Genomic DNA, 17691 nt, shown 5'->3' with positions numbered 1-17691 from the left:
GTGAAGGAGACTGAGAATGAGTAGTCAGAGGGGTAAGAGGGAAACCAGGAGAAGACAGTGTCAGTGAAGCCAAGGTTGGATAGTGTTTCCAGGAAAAGAGGATGATCCACAGTGTCAGAGGCAGCTCAGAGGTCGATGAGGATTGGGATGGAGTAGAGGCTGTTGGATTTGGCAAGAAGGTCATCATTGGTGACCTTTGAGAGAGCAGTTTCCATGGAGTGGAGGGGGTCTAGAAGAGAATTGAAGGAAAAGTGGAAACAGTGGGTGTATAGAATCCCCCTCAAGGGGTTTGGAGAGGAATGGTGGTAGGGAGGTGGGATAAAAACTGGAGGAACCAGTTGGGGGGCGCAGTTAGGATAAGGGTTACATGAGGATGTTTGAAAGTTGGGAAAAAGCTATTGGAGTGTGAAGAGTTGAAGACGGTGATCATCAGGGAGGGAAGAACAGAAGGGGCAATTGTTTTGATAAGGTGCGAAGGACAGGGGCAGAGGCGCAGATAGAAGGGATGGATTTTGAGGGGAGTCAGATCTCCTCTTGAGATACTGCTGGAAAAGATGGGAGAGTCGAAGAAGGGGCAGGAGGAGGGAGGCAACAGAGAGGACCAGGGGAAGTTTTTAAGGAGATCATATCTGATCGTTTCAATTTTCTCAAAGTATGTGGCTGTGTCATTAGGGACAGCGGATGGGCTGGAGGACAGGGGGTTAGAGGTTAAATGCCTGAAATGGCTAGCGAGGGCAATAGTCATGGGAATTAATAAGGATGAAGGAGTAGTGTTGCCCAACTGGTTGGGGGGCAGAGTTGAAGCAGGCAAGGGTAAGGTTGTGATGGACAAAGTAAACCTTTTTTTAAAAAAAATGAATTTAATGGTATTTGTTAAGGGACTGTATGACAGGGATTGTACTAAGTGCTGGGGTAGATACAAGGTAATCATGTTGGACACAGTTTTCATGTCCGACATGGGGCTCACAGCTTTAATCCCCATTTTACAGATGATGTAACTGAGGCACAGAGAAGTTAATTGACTTTCCCAAGGTCACCCAGCTAAGCAAGTGGCAGAGCTGGGATTAGAACCCAGGCCTTGTGACACCCAGACTCATGCTCTTTCCATTAAGCCAACGCTTCTTCTCAATAGCTGGATTTCTGCCATCAGCGCTCTGGGGCTCATGCGCAAGAGCGAAGTAAGGGGTCTGTGGAGGTAGTCCAGGGCTGTGGATCAGTGGTATGAGATCAAGGAAAAGCAGCATGGCTCAGTGGAAAGAGCACAGGCTTGGGAGTCAGAGGTCATGGGTTCAAATCCCGGCTCCGCCAATTGTCAGCTGTGTGATTTGGGGCAAGTCACTTCACTTCTCTGTGCCTCAGTTACCTCATCTGTAAAATGGGGATGAAGCCTGTGAGCCCCACGTGGGACAAACTGTTCACCTTGTATCCCCCCAGCGCTTAGAACAGTGCTTTGCACATAGTAAGCGCTTAATAAATACCATCATTATTATTATTATTAAGGAAGGGATAAGGGAGTGAGTGAGATGAGTTCAGTAAAGAGGGCGGCGTTGAGGGCAACAGTTTTTTTATGGCATTTATTAAGCGCTTACTATGTGCAAAGCACTGTTCTAAGCGCTGGGGAGGTTACAAGGTGATCAGGTTGTCCCACGGGGGGCTCACAGTCTCAATCCCCATTTTACGGATGAGGGAACTGAGGCACAGAGAAGTGAAGCGACTTGCCCAAAGTCACACAGCTGACAAGTGGCGGAGCCGGGATTTGAACCCATAACCTCTGACTCCAAAGCCCGGGCTCTTTCCACTGAGCCACGCTGCTTCCCAATTTGTGCATCAAGGGAAGGTTTGGAGATTAAATGGGATATTTGTGGAACTTCTTTTGTGGAGGGCTTTGAGTATATAAACGCCATCAGTTCTACCAAATATGTGTGCTGTTATTATGCATTCTGGATAGAACACCTGGGAAATGTGGATAGGTGCTTCCAACAATGCCCGCCTATCCGGATAGAATGTCGTACTGGATGAACTGGTTGTGAGCATGAACACAGCAATGGCAAGGATAGGCAAGCTCCTTGAAAGCAGTAGTCATGTCTACTAATTCTGTTGAATTCTCCCAAGTGTTTTGTATAGGGCTTTCTGTTCACAGTAAGGGCTTAATAAGAGCTTTTGATATATTACATTTTTCCTTTATGTGGGATTTTTCAGGAACATAACCCAGTTGTTATTGGGGAACTGACTATAACAGTCTTTTGTGGTTGTATATATTCCTGCCACCTGTTGAAGGATAGTGAGCAGTCAATCAATTAATGGTATTCACTGAGCACTTACTTTGTAAAGAGCTCTGTACTGAGCACTTGGGAGAGCACGATACAACAGAATTAGCAGAGAGGTTCCAGAGATCTAGTGGACCCGATATAGGCCTGGAGTCTCGAAATTAACTCTGCCCCTGACGTGCTGTGTGACCTTGAACTAATTACTGTAATTTATCGGAGCTTCAATTCTTTGTCTATAAAATGGAGCTGATAATGCCTGCCTCTCCCCACCTCCCAGGAATATAATGAGAACAGTGACACTCAATAAATTCAGGGTATATGTATCTGCCCTTTATTTTTGAAGATGAAGCGATGGAGAGCAAGATGCATAAGTATGTCATCAATCCATCAGTCAGTGGTATTTATTTAGCACTTACTATTGAGCACTGTACTGAGCACTCGGGAGAGTATAATGCAGCAGAATTAGCAGACACGTTCCCTGCCCACAACGAGTTTACAGTCAAGATGTCTATGAAGACCGATGGGAGATGAGTGCATCCTGCTGAGTCTTTGGCACTTAGAGATAGGTCCTTACTGTGGAAATTGTGGCTTGACTCGGAGCTTGTTTCCATTTTCAAGAGTGCCGCTTGGTATCCCAGTATTTTCAGACTTTTTACTCAAGGACAGCAACCCATCATTCGGTTGCTGAATGCCAGGCTAGTGTACCTGCTGTAGTGGTCTCTTTATAATCCACCGTTGTTTTAAGTTCACTGTGCCTGTGTCCCTTACTTTGGCATCATGGTTTGCGTGATTCCCCCTTTCAGTTTGCAGATGTGACAGCTGCATAAGTTTGTTCCATGTCCTGGCCAGCAGACTTGTGTTGCTGTGAACAAAGTAATCATTAGTGTGTGCCAGATGATCCTGGATGATATTTTTTAGCTTTGTGATCATTTGCTTTACTGAAGTTGATCTTTTAACTGGCTTGCTTTGTCCTAGTGGTGTATTTTTGTAGATTTCATTGTCCACGTATGGACATTCTACTTTTGAAAGAAAGCCAAACATACCTCATAGTCAGTATTTCATTTTCCATTATTTGTGAATTGTGTAGAGTATATACAAAGAGCAAGCAAAATTAGAATCAAAGGGAATGCAGCAGCGGCTGAGTCATTAAGGCATCCCATTTCAGTTCAAAGGTCAAATGAGACTTGAAAAATGCAACCAGTTAAGTAGGGCCTGTTGCTCAAAGGAAGCTGATGAAGGATTTCTAGTAAGGAGTAATAGAAAGTTGCCTCTCCTTAGTGATCATTGACCACCTGATGTCATTCATGTCTGGAGAGAAATGTAAATATGTTAAAGTTGAATGGAAATGTTGACTGTATTGTCCCTAACCTCTGTTTATCTTTCTCTTCCTAGGGGAAATAGCTGCTGCTGAAGTTTCCTTCTCGTTTGTGATTCTGACCGTTTGCAGTTTGTTAGCATTGGTAGTGTTGATTGTGAACTGCGTATCCTGCTGCAAAGATCCCGAAATAGACTTCAAGGTGAGCATTCAAGATAGAAACAATCAAATTAGACTCCTCAAGAGGAATTCTCTAATGGCTTTTTCACCGAAACTGTATAAAACAATCCTACAAAGCATCATATTCGTGGTGGTTTTCCTCCTAAAGGAATAAAGAATTTTTAATGAGTCATTTAGTTAACTTTTGGGGGAAGATGTTAAATTGGTGAAAAAGTTGATTGGCAAAGTACTTCTTGCAATCTTGATTTAGCACATTGATCTTTATAAAGAGGTATATTTTTAAAGACCATTGTATTTTGTGGGACCAGCCCCATGGGACAAAGGCTTGTGTAATTGTTTTGTCCTTTCAGCTCTTTGGGTGGATAGGCAACTGTACCTAGCCATTCCCAGACTCATCTCTTGGAGCTGTAAAGGGGTGGAAGGGGACCAAGATGTCAACTCCACCTATTGCTCACTGCCGGCATATTGTCCCGCTTCTGAAAAATTTTGTGGTGTCCTGATGGAGCATGCATCTAAGATTCCCCAACGAGTAGTGCGCTGCAATTTGAGATGCTGCCAACAATCCTTCAGTTGATCAGTGATATTTATTGAGTGCTTACTGTGTTCACACTGAGGGCCACCAGTTCAGAGTATATGCCCTCCTCATTTTTGAGTGAAGAAGGTTCCTTTTAATTAAGACATCAAGGTAAGGATTTGATTAACTACTAGAACTACCTTCTAGTCTGACTGGGGTTTGTTGAAGGATTCCCATTCTCCTAATTTTGTCAGAAGGCAAAACTTACAGCGGGGAAACCGAGTTACGGTCTGAGTATACTCTTCAGTGATGGCAAATGAGGAGAAAGGCAAGGGATAAAGACTTTAAGGAAAACACCAGCAATGTTGCTGTTTCTAGAGCAGTATCATTTAGGGACATAGGTCAGGTCTGATCAGTGTTAATTCTTAATGTCAGTCTCCCTCTGATCTATCTCAGAATCGTTTGTTTTTGGCATTCCTGCAAGCTTTTTATGTTGGATCTGTGTGTTACACTAAATGCTAGGGTGTAAACACCTCTAGACTGTAAGCTCATTGTGGATAGGGAATGTGTATGTTACATTGTACTCTCATTCATTCATTCAGTTGTATTTATTGAGCGCTTACTGTGTGCAGAGCACTGTACTAAGCTCTCCCAAGCACTTAGTACAGTGCGTTGCACACAGTAAGCACTCAGTATATATGACTGACTGACTGACTGACAAGGGTTCTTGTCTATTAGCTCTATTATATTCTCCCAAGTGCTTAGCTCTGCTCACATTAGGCACTCAATAAATATTATTGTTGCTAAACATACCTCCTTTCTTCTTGTTTCTGTGTATCTTCTCTCCTCTACTTCAAAACCGTCACCGGCAATGGAACGTCTTTGTAGCTGAAAGAAGGACTCGCTTATAAAACTTTTCTGCTCTGTAAAAATACTTTTCATTCCTTGTTTGAATAATGAATCGCTCATCTTCACTGCTAGTCCTTTGTGTCCAATCCGGAATACTAGCGTGTTGGCAACCTGAAGTTTTTGGGTAGCACCGATGTACTTTTAAAAAATATCTGTGGTAGCGAACAACCTATGCCGGAGCTCTTCCTGTTCTTGTCTTATGCTGTCGAGTCGTCTCTGAGGCGTAGACACCGTGAACACTTCTCTCCCAGACGTCCCGCCTCCATCTGCGGTCATTCTGATAGTGTATCCGTAGACTTTTCTTGGTAAAAATATGGAAGTGGTTTACCATTGCCTCCTTCCATGCAGTAAACTTGAGTCTCCGCCCTCGACTCTCTCCCGTGTCGCTGCTGCCCAGCACAGGGGAGTTTTGACGTGTAGCAGATTGCTTTCCACTAGCTAGCCACTGGCCAAGCTAGGAATGGAATGGGTATGCCTCTGCTTGACTCTCCCTCCCATAGTCGAGACTAACGGAGTACTGGAAACTCTCCAGGTGCTTCCCTGAGAGGGGTCTTCCAGGTAACCACGAATAATTGAAAGTTAGCGGTATGGGACTCGTTCCAGAGGGTTGTACAAGGAGCCTTATGTGCCTTTTTAGATCTGAGATCATTGTTGGCTCCTCTTCAGCTTTCAAAGCTGTGCCAGTTGCAGTGATATCAGTTGGTGTGCTCCAGTCTTCTGTTGAATTCTTCAGTGTTTGCTTTGAATTTGTCAACCTCTAAAGTGTCTTGGTTTTTTTTTCTCCCCAAGGCACTCTATTTTTTAACACACCAAAATTATGGGAGACATTCTTATGGGAGGAGGTGGATCGAGTCAACATAACCTTTAAACAGAAGAGTTTATGGCCACCTGGAAGGCAAATGAGGAAAGCCCTCTGTTCACAGAAGTTTACATAAGAAAACTGTAGTGCTTTGTCCTGTCTTCCCAATATTATAAATTATTCATTTATATTAATGTCTCCCTCCCCCTCTATACTGTAAGCTCATTATGGGCAAGGAACATATTTACCAACTCATTTGTATTGTACTCTCCCAAGTGCTTAGTATGGTGTGCTCCGTACAGTAAGCACTCAGTAAATGCCATTGATGATGATATAGGTGGAGTTCTTTTAAAATTAGGGTGAGAGTCAGCTGGCGGTACTCTAAACATCCATGAAGTGTATTTCACAGATTGTTTCCTTCGCCCTTTTAATTCATTGAGACAGTTGAATTGTAGACTTCAGAGTAAGTTAAAAATTCAAGATGATAATTTTTTTGGATGAGGTGGGATTTAAAGGTAGCACTTATAGAAGATGACAGGATCTTGATTTCTGATTTAGCAATAAATTAGAGCACGAAATGATTTTAAATTAAGCCTGAAATGGTGGTACACCAAACCTTAAGGGCTGGGTAGGGAGATAGAGGGAAAATATCCTGATCAAAGTCCCTCCTGAATTTTTTTTAAATGCCCTTTCCAAAAATTCTTAAGTTTGGGGAATGTTAATTAAGCTTAAATGCTGTATGATCATCGTAAACACTCCACAGTAGTTATTATCGTTCTGTTCTTGACAGTTTCTAAGGAAACGCCTGTGATAATTACTGTAGTCATCTTTTCACGTTGTTCCTCTCAAAAGAAATGGTGCCATCGTGCTCATAGAAGGGGCTTTCGAAATGCGCTGTGTTAAGTCAACAATTTTGACAGTCATAAGTTAAATATTAACAGGAATTATGTTACTGTTTTAATGTGAAAACAACTAAAATTATAAGCTACTTCAAAATGTATCACAAATGAGTGAAAATATAAGCGTGAATGTTCAAAGCAAGAGCAGAGTTTTGGTTTCTTAACTCAAATTAATCAATTTTATTTAAGAACTTACTGTGTGCAGAGCACTCTACCAAGCCCTTGGGAGAGTACGGTATAACAGAGTTGGTTGGCAGACAAGTTTTCTGCCCAGAATGAATTAGTTTGCAGTCTAGAGTGGGGAGAATGGGTATTTGGAACATTCTGGTAATATTCACTGAGTAGTTATCAGTGTAGTTAACATATATTCATTGAATATATGTAGTTCACTCTTTTGAAAATTACTCTTTTGGAAGCTGGAGTGAACAGATTCATGGTGTTTAAAGTAAATTCAGTGTCGATTCTTGTGTATTGTGCTCTCCCAATTGCCTAATACAGTAGCCTACACACAATAAGCACTTGGTCAATACCACCGGTTGATTAAATCAATTTCCGGCCAGTATTAGATTTTGTGTAGACAATTATTGTGGAGTTTTTATTTTGCTGACAGTGTGACAATCACAATTTGAGAGGTGGGGAGAGACGAGTTTGAGTAGAGCACAAACTGAAAGGAATCAAATGCAGGGCAGACCTTACTCGAGCCTCTAAGCAGGACTTTTTGAAAACTGGATTTGCCCCATTTCGTGAAATACCACATGCTTCAATTTCTACACCCTGTGATATCAGTCACCCTAAACCACACACTATTTTACAGCTCTGTTGGAAAGTCAGTGGTGTTCATATTCTTTTAATGTTTTCCAGTACAAATTAGGTGTAATCTAAGTTGTGTTCATGCTATTGCATTCACTTAATTACTTTTTTTCCCCCTCTCTGTAGGAGTTTGAAGATAATTTTGATGATGAAATAGATTTTACACCACCAGCAGAAGATACACCCTCTGTTCAATCCCCAGCAGAAGTTTTTACGCTGTCTGTTCCCAGTATTTCTTTACCAGCTCCATCCCAGTGTCAGCCTTCTACAGGTAATGTGAAATATCTTCTGAGTGTCAAGTTTTCACTGTTTCTGGATAAATTAACTTTTGGTGTGGTGAGATGCAGTAATCCATGCAAATGGGAGCTTATAGTCATTCTGTTTTCCTGTCTTAAAAAAACAAAACAAAATACAAAAAAACTACTGCAGAGGAAATGTACCGAGGAGGGGAAAAACAAGCAATGAAAATTGTGATTTAAGTACAAATTACATGTGTAGCTTATGTGATTGGATTCCTGAACTGGAATAATGAATAGAATTGTATTTGTTTTGAACAGATCAATCCATCAATAGTATTTATTGAGTGCTTACTATGTGCAGACGCAGTAAGCTCATTGCATTTGGGAAAGTGCAATACAGCAGAATTACCATAAGTGCTACAGGTTTGGGGATGGGGCGAATATCCGATGTCCAAAGGTCATCGATCCAAGTGCTTAGACGACAGAAGGGAGAGCAAGCTGGGGATTAAAGGCTTAACCGAGGAAGGCCTCTTGGAGGAGACGAACCCTAATAGTGATTCAAGGGACTGTCTCTATATGTTGCCAACTTGTACTTCCCAAGCGCTTAGTACAGTGCTCTGCACACAGTAAGCGCTCAATAAATACGATTGATGATAATAATAATAATGGCATTTATTGAGCACTTACTATATGCAAAGCACTGTTCCAGGCGCTGAGGGAGATACAAGATCATCAGGTTGTCCCACGGCGGGGGCTCACAGTCTCTTCATCCCCATTGTACAGATGAGGTCACTGAGGCACAGAGAAGTGAAGTGACTTGCCCAAAGTCACACAGCTGACACATCTAGCTTTACTTCTGTTTGTTCTGATGACTTGACACCTGTCCACATGTTTTGTCGTCTGTCTCCCCTTCTAGACTGGGAGCCCGTTGTTGGGTAGGGACCGTCTCTATATGTTGCCGACTTGTACTTCCCAAGTGCTTAGTACAGTGCTCTGCACACAGTAAGCGCTCAATAAATACGATTGAATGAATGAAAGGGTGGAGAGAGTAGTTGTCTGGTATATGTGGAGGGGGAGGGAGTTCCAGGTCAGAGGGAGGATGAGAGAAAGTGTTCAGCAGCAAGACAGATGAGTTTGGGGTAGAGTGACTAAACTGACGCTAGAGGAATGGAGTGTGCTGGCTGTGCTGTATTGGGAGATCAGTGAGGTGAGAGGTTGGATGGGGCCAGCTGATTGATTGCTCTAAAGCCACTGGTAAAGAGTTTGTTTGATGTGGATGGAGGTGGATGGATCAACCACTGGAGATTCTTGAGGAGTGAGGAAATGTGGACTGAATGTTTTTGTTGAAAAATGATCCATGCAGCAGAGTGAGGAGGCAGATGCAGTAGTCAAGTCAAGTCGGAATAGGATAAGGGCCTGGATCAGCAGGGAAGCAGTTTGGATGGAGAGGAAAGGGCAGGTTTTAGCAATGTAGTAAAGGTAGAACCCACAGGATTTTGTGACAGATTGAATGTGTAGGTGGAATGAGAAAGGTAAGTCGAGGACAGTGCCATCATTATGGGCTTGTGAGATAGAGAACATAGTTGTATTGTCTTCAGTGATGGGAAAGACGGGGAGGTCAGGATTTGGATGGGAAGATGAGTTCAGTTTTGGACATGTTTAATATGAGGATCGCCTCTCTGTTGTTGCCGTTGTTAGTTTTGCTTCTTTCAAGTCCCCATTGCTGTCAATAGCTTTCTTTCTAGGATGTGAAACTGATTGTGGTGGATATGCTTGCCGGTCAAACCTTTAGCTCCATGGCACCATGGAGAAGCAGTGTTGCTCAGTGGCAAGAGCCCAGGCTTGGGAGTCAGAGGTCATGGGGTCTAATCCCAGTTCCACCACTTGTCAGCTGTGTGACTTTGGGCAAGTCACTTAACTTCTCTGTGCCTCAGTTCCTTCATCTGTAAAATGGGGATTAAGACTGTGAGCCCCACGTGGGACATCCTTGATTACCTTGTATCCTCCCCCCAGCGCTTAGAAAAGTGCTTGGCACATAGTAAGTGCTTAACAAATACCAACATTATTATTATTTATTATTATTATTATTATTATTACTATTACTATTATTATTATTATAAACATCCTGAAGTATAAGCAAGTTTGAGCGTATTTTGCTTACTGGGTTGGAAATAGCATATGATGACAATTGGTCCAAGAAGTGATGATAGTGATGTAGGTAGAAGTATCCTAAGGCTTTTCCCTTCCCTGTTGCAATAAGCTATTGTGAAAATACATGGGGTTTAGAGGGCAAATGCATGAAACTGATTAGATGAATTGAATCTTAGGGAAGAATAATGTGAACAGCATTTAAAATATAACCACCTACTTGTAAATTTGTGGTTTTTCAATTTTAGTAGTCAGATGCTTGCCTGGTTTAACTTTTTAAAGGACAAACAATAATAATAATAAATGTATTTAAGTGCTTGCTATATGCCAAACACTGTACTGAGCGCCGGGGTAGATGTGAAATAATCAGGTCCCACATGAAGCTCACATTTTAGGTGGAAGAACAGTTATTAAATGCTCATTTTGCACATGAGGGAACGGAGGCACGGAGAAGTTAAGTGACTTGCCCAAGGTCATCCAACAGACAAGGCGCGGGGTCAGGATTAAAACCCAGCTCCTCTAACTCCCAGGCCAGTGCTCTTTCCACTAAACCAGGCGGCTTCTCTAAAAACAAGGCTTTAAGGTGTGAAAGTATTTTGGCAAATAGCAATTTGTACACGAGCCCATTCATTTTAGCCACAGTGTAACTGGCACTGTGGTTTTGTTTTATTTAAAACATTTTATTTTATCCGATGGATCTGTTCCAAAAACTCAGAAATGCTGTTCAGATTTTAGAAGATTACTGTTAAAATAACTTATGATTTATTCATTTCATTGTGTATAAGTGAATTCCACACCACACCCAAAGTGTTTCCAAAAAACAGCTTCTGAGCATGAATGACAAGGTTTAAGCTTCATTTTCCTTTCCAAACTTCGTGCCCCTCAAAAGTCAAATTAAGGGAGCAGAATGGCAAATAAATCACATTGTTATGGATCATTTCATACTGGTTCGAGCAATCCTTTCAGACCAAGTCTAAGTGATCCATAAATTAGGCTGTTCCTCAGTTGGATCAACATTTTAGAATTTTAGGAACAATGTGGTTTCTCCCTTGTCTAAAATAGAATCCTCATGATGAAGACCACTGAAAATACTTCCAAAACTACAGGAATTAACAATAGTGGTAGAGGAAATGTGCAGGAAACATGAACGTGAAATTCAGTGGAGTTCCCTGCCCTTTGCCAAATGCTTAATAAATGGAAATTTCTCAGAATTTTTTTGTTGTTCTTATTCAATCTTGGGTGTATAATTGTTGAAGGTATAGATCATTACAGACATGTACTGCAGTCACTCAAATTTTCATAATTGTATGGTAATTTACACTTCACATTCTCATGGTATTGGGTTCATTTTTACTGTCATCCAAATGAACTATTCTATTTTAACCAGTTTGCATTGTAATATATGCTTGCCATTATAAGTGCTAATTTTTCGTTTTAAACGTGGAGGGGAAAAGTGGGTAGCAAGTTTAGGGGAGAATGTGGACAGGGAAGGAGTAAGCTTCAAAGAGTTTTCAGGCTAGAAAGCCACCATTTTGGGCCTTTTCATCCAGATTGGAAACTCAGGTCTTTTCAGACTTATGGGAAGAGCAAGGATGGGAATCCAGCTCAAAACCCCTCACAAAACTATAAGGGTAATCTCTTTTATTGCCACTACAGAGGGGGCCTCTTCATTTGCTAGGTGTTACATATTTGCTCAATTTTGGTATTTTACTGCAATATTAGCACAAATAGAAGAAGATGATTTCTATTCAGTATGGATTATGTTCTTTTTGCCAATGTGGCATTGTTTTTTGCTTAATGTTGTTTTTCTTTCCTTTAACAGAGGGATTGAAGTCTCAAATCGCCCGCCAGAGTCTAAACTATATCCAGGAAATTGGAAATGGCTGGTTTGGGAAGGTGAAATTTTATTGCTTCTCAATTAATGATCCCATCCTTCTTTTCGTAGCTCTCCCACTGAATTCTACCATCAAAATAATTAGGAAAAGTATATTTGAGTAATGTACTCCATATCCCGATATTGTAGAATTATCCCCCAAATTCTTTGTGTGTGTTTTTCTAGTTATTTTGAGTCTATAAACTGTGAGGGTTTTCATAGTATTCACAGTAGTTTCTGATTCTTTCCGGGTTTGTCTCTTCCTTCTCTGTGTTGTTTATTGAGCTACTATACTACAGGATGTTACTATAATCATCATTATATTTAAGAACTTAGATGTGTCAAAGCTCTAAACTCTAGGATAGGGCTCAGAGATGTAAAATTGCATAAAAATACTACTACTACTAATAATAATGTGGTGTTTGTTAAGTGTTTACTATGTACCTGGCACCGTAATAAGTGCTGGGATAGCAAATTGGGTTGAACACAGTCCCTGTTCCACATGGGGATCAGAGTCTAAGTAAGAGGGAGAACAGATGTTGAAGTTCCATTATATAGATGAAGAAACTAAGGCTCAGAGAAATTGAGTAACTTGTCCAAGGTGACACAGCAGGCAAGTGGCAGAGCCAGGCTTAGAACCCAGGTTCTCCAGTTCCAGCCCCGTGCTCTACACTAGGCCACATATTTTGCCAAGTGTTGATAGGATTAAAGTTCACGATACTAAGGGCAGGTATTGTGAATTTATGGGGGCTAAGCCTCCTGAGGAAGTGGGGTGCATAGATGTAGTCTGGTGGATTTGTAGAAGGGAGGGCGTTCCAGAATGTGAGGGAGGATTAGAGGAGAGACCTGAAAGTGAAATATTTGGGGAACGTGGGAAGAGCGAAGAGTACGAGCTGAGGAGTAGTGGGTAAAGAGAGGGGCGAAATGTAAGATGGAGCGATTTGAAATCAATGTTAAGGAATTCTGCTTGATGCAGAGGGGGAAGGCTAACACCATTGGGGGGTTTTGAGGAGTGGAGGGGTGTGTACTGACTTTTGCAGAAGCAAGGAGCATGGACTGCAGTGAAGAGACCTGGAGGCAAGGAGACCAATGATGTGGCTATTAATAAACTCTAAAAATATTCCCATATCATTGAATTAGAGTTGGAAGGACTTTGAGAGATCATCAGGTTCTGTTCTCTGCCTCCACACAGATAAATAACTAAATCATTGTGGGCAGATAACTATGTCCTCTCTGAATGTCTCCACTAACTGTCCAAATGATTTGAAGTGTCCTGGTTGGGTGAAGAGGGTGAACTAGATTATTGTTTGAGGTCTCTTCCAGCTCTCTGATTCTGTGGTTCTAAAAAAAGATTCCTGACCCATAATGCAACTTATAGTAGTTTCTCACTACAGTTCCTGTGTTTATTACAACATTCAGTGACTAGAGAATAATGAAAATAAAACTTGTGAAAAAGCACTTTACAGGACCCTCATTTACTTAACCTTTCACGTGTTGATTTCGCCAATCCCCTCATCATTTTTATTATGGTCTCTATACTAAAAATTCTCTTCTTTCTATTCTGATTAAATCTAAATGTACGCAGATCAAACTGTGAAATTCATAGATGCAAGTCATAATGTGCTCCAAGTTGCATAAACTTTTTCTGGTAATTTCTGGAATTACAAACATTTTATTTACTGCCTACTCTAACTTTGTACATCTCATGGGGTTATGGTTTTCATTAAGTGGCTCTCCTCCACCATATTCTTTAGCTGTGTCTGTTCCTATTTGGATTTTTCTCCCTTCATCATTCTTTATATTATGTTTCTCCTTTCTGTTGTTCGCATTGTGTAATAGATATGGCTAAATATGCTGCCTTAAATGTCATATTTCCATAATGTTACAAGTATAAAATAGACCCTGACAGTGGTTCGCTAGCAACCTGTTATGCCAACCCAGTCTAAGCCAATTTACATTTTTATTTTAAAGAAACTTTCCACTGGACCTTGCTTTACAAATAGACAAAAATAGTGGGAAATATGCCCATTGATTTTTGAGTTGTTTCTTGTTGTTATGGGAGTGACTTACTGCTCTTGCCTTCTGTTTAAAAATGCATTTTCCCTGCTTGACAGTACTGTATGTAGTCAGATGGGATCTTTCTCTCTCTCTCTTTTGAAAATTGTGTTATGTAGAGGTCTTTTGCTTCTTTTACAGTTCGTGTTTTATTACTTTAAAGACCCAGTTTATGACTCAGTGCATTTATAAGCAAATTCTCTTAAACCCCTTAGCACATTTTTACTGCCCTGCTATTTTCCTTGCAACCCATAGATTTATTTGGCCTCCTACCCTTCTATTTCCAGGATACTAATAACAGTTTATCCAACTAATTTGTGGGATCTAAGAGTGTATTTTTAAAAGAGGCTTTTTTATTGTTGATCAGCCTCACTCAAAGCCACATTGAATATTCCCTGTTACTTTATCCTAGGATTTGTCATTTTCGCCTTAATTATAATCTAGCAGCTCTTTTCACTTGTGGAGTTAATACTTTCCTCATTGCATCGTGCACTTTTTTTTGCTTTTGCTTTTTCTAATCACCTTTATATTAGTGTAATTGATGTACTTTCATTTTATTGCTCTGAATTCAGATAGATTGTTGATATTTTACCCTGTTGATGTGTCCTCAGTACATTCTCTACAACTTTCAGAGGGAGAGGGGGAACATAATCATATTTTGCTCAGAGATTTAGTCCAAAATGCAGATCTTGGGAATACAGTTTTTTAAAAAACCATAGGCCAACCAAAATCTCGATGCTGTGTGCACATAATAATAATAGTACCCCAATTTCTTGTAATTTTATTTCCAAAGCTGTTTCACATCAGGTAATTCATTTATTTTGTCCTAATAGTCCCATTGAGGTAGGGAGAGGCATTGGGATTTAAATCCCATTTCCTCTCTTTATAAGGAAAGAATCTAACTTTCATAACGCAGTTCATTTGAAATGATTTTGACAAAATTATTTTTATTAATTTTTATTTGTCCCTCTCTGAAAGAAGGAAATTTAATCCTTAAATTTGTTTTTCAGTGGTCTATGTAAATGATTAGAAAACCACTATCCCCTGTTCTTAATTGCTTTAGCATTTTTTATTCCAAATTGCAGTGTACTAGCAGAAAAACAAGCTTCCTCTTCCAGTTATTGGAAACTATACAAAGAGAAGTTGTTCTTTTGTTTCCAGGTTCTGCTTGGAGAGATCTATTCAGGTTCCAGTGTAGCAAGAGTAATTGTGAAGGAACTAAAAGCAAGTGCAAGTCCCAAGGAGCAAGATTGCTTTCTGAAAAATGGAGAGCCTTATTAGTAAGTGAAATGCATTTTTTTTTCAAAGAAGTTATACAGATTCTTCATAGGAAGGAATTTTCATGGATGATTCACTGCATATAGTAAGTTGGTTAGAATGATTGGATTTATATTCAGATCCAAATTTCTGGTGTTTCATTGATCTAAATTCAATTTTTTCTCTATAAAATTTTCATCTCCCCTACCCAAGTTTGCGGGGACAGTCTTAGGGGGCTTTGTTGTTGTCCCCTGTGGGATCCAGGCTGGCACAGGAATTTATGGAGTTGCGGAGAGTCCTTGCCTTCTCTCTTCTTCCCCGTTTTCCCCTTATCCTCCTGCCTCGGGCATCTCCTAGTTAGCCTCCTCATACCCAGCAGAGGGATGGGGAGAATCATCTGTATTGGGTTATGTGCGCTATTCTTCCACCTTCTAGACCAAGCTTGTCATGGGCAGGGAACGTGTCTACCAACTATGTTGGACTGTGCTCTCCCAAGCTCTTAGTACAGTGCTCTGCACACACACACAATAAGCACTTAAATATGATTGATTGTAGGGGTGAAAGAGAAGAACTCAGTATGCTTAAATCTGGGTGTGAACAGAAAATGTTTGGATGGGTGTTGTGATTCATGGCAGTTCTAGTAGTATATTTACTGATGAAGAAAATGTGGTGTTTTTTTTTTTATAGTATTCTGCAGCATCCAAATATTCTGCAGTGTGTTGGACAGTGTGTGGAAGCCATCCCTTATCTTCTGGTGTTTGAATTCTGTGACTTGGTAAGTAAATTTAATAGGAAATTCAAATTTAGATTTTCAGATGGCTTTATTCAAAATCCAGATGTTGAAAGGGCATAGAAATAGAGTAAATCCATTATGCTACTTCAGTTTACCCCTTGTGGTAAACAAACGTGGCCTAAATTTTAAATTGGAAAGCCTCAGAACATCCCTTTGACTAATATCCCCTTGTACCGTGGCTTTCAAACTGTGGATGCACTCTAACTTTTTTATGGTATTTGTTAAGTGCTTACTATGTACTAGGCACTGTACTAAACACTGAGGGAGATCCGAGTTAATCAGGTTGGACACAGTCCATGCCCCACATGGGACTCACAGTCTGAATCCCCGTTTTGCAGATGAGGGAACTGAGGGCACAGAGATGTTAAGTGACTTGCCCAAGGTCACACAGCGGACATGTGCAGAGTCAGGATTAACAATGCTCTGCATATAGTAAGAACTCAAGAAATACCATTTATTTATTGGTAGGGTGGAGATTACAGCTCAGGAAGAAGCCAGTAGCCCCATCCTGCATGAAGTTGAGGGGTTTTGGGATGGTGAGCCTCTGGATTAGTGCCTCAGAAAGTGACATGTTGAAAGAACACCCTCTTCTTGCTTGTGACCAAAATATTCACCTCACTTCCTTAACTGCATCGAATTTTTGTGACTAGCAAATTCTATTTGGAAAATTCTTAGAAACATAATTTTCCTCGGTGCAAAGTGTTTACACTCTTACCTGAACTGTTTAAAGACAAAGAAACATCGTGATGGATCATTTAGAGCCTGAAAGTGTCTTCTTCGTGGGCATAATATGTTTTAATTTTTTAAGCTGAGGTTGGAAAGCTTAGAAACAAAGTAAGCAGATATTGCAATTGGAAAATTATATTACTGGGTGAAAAGTGTGACAAATAAACTTCATAATGCTTTGTATATCAGGAAATCAGTGAATTGAGACTCACGACATATAGTTTTTTGGGGGAAAGCAGTGTTCTTTCATGGCCTAGTGGATAGAGCACGGGCCTGGGAGTTAGAAGGACTTGGGTTCTAATCCCACCTCCACCACTTGTGTGCTGCATGACTTTGGGCAAGTCACTTCTCTGCTCTGGGCCTCAGTTGCCTCATCTTTAAAATGGGGATTAAGACTGTGAGCCCCATGTGGGACAGGGATTGTGTTCAACCCAATTTGCTATCCCAGCACTTATTACGGTGTCAGGTACATAGTAAACACTTAACAAACATCACATTATTATTATTAGTAGTAGTATTTTAATGCAATTTTACATCTCTAAGCCCTGGATTTGATATTTGAAGTGCTTGAAGACGTCATTTATCATCACTTTTTTTAAAAAAATTGTTATTTATGCTAGAAAAACTTTATGATTAGTACTGATATTTAAGAGTAAATGAAGAAAGTTTCTTATTAACACTAATGACTGAACATGAAGTTCCTTAATAGATGGGGCAGCTTTCACCTTCTGCCCTATACAGGTTGACTCTGTTCAATTGTTTTGAATACAGTGCAGCACTGTACGTGCACAAGGCACCTCCATTTACAGCCAGCACTTTGGTTCTCTTGCCCCTTTTAATTTGCTGATCTTGGCACCGATTTCCTGGCATCCAGAAAGTCAGTGAGAGATTGGCATAGTGTGGTAGA

The 17691-nt window shown here is 40.6% G+C and overlaps 1 protein-coding gene across 1 annotated transcript in view; it reads left to right on the top strand.

Moving 5' to 3' along the window:
- Window positions 1–17691, top strand: part of LMTK2 (lemur tyrosine kinase 2) — an 86123-nt gene that overhangs the window by 29908 nt on the left and 38524 nt on the right. The window contains exons 2-6 of the mRNA XM_038763950.1: window positions 3660–3784; window positions 7820–7964; window positions 11903–11976; window positions 15170–15288; window positions 15953–16040. Coding sequence (XP_038619878.1) covers window positions 3660–3784; window positions 7820–7964; window positions 11903–11976; window positions 15170–15288; window positions 15953–16040 — 551 coding nt within the window. The remainder of the gene's footprint in view (window positions 1–3659; window positions 3785–7819; window positions 7965–11902; window positions 11977–15169; window positions 15289–15952; window positions 16041–17691) is intronic.

This window comes from Tachyglossus aculeatus, chromosome 21 (genome assembly GCF_015852505.1).
Source record: "Tachyglossus aculeatus isolate mTacAcu1 chromosome 21, mTacAcu1.pri, whole genome shotgun sequence".
Taxonomy (NCBI): domain Eukaryota; kingdom Metazoa; phylum Chordata; class Mammalia; order Monotremata; family Tachyglossidae; genus Tachyglossus; species Tachyglossus aculeatus.
This window is presented reverse-complemented; position numbering and strand designations above follow the sequence as displayed.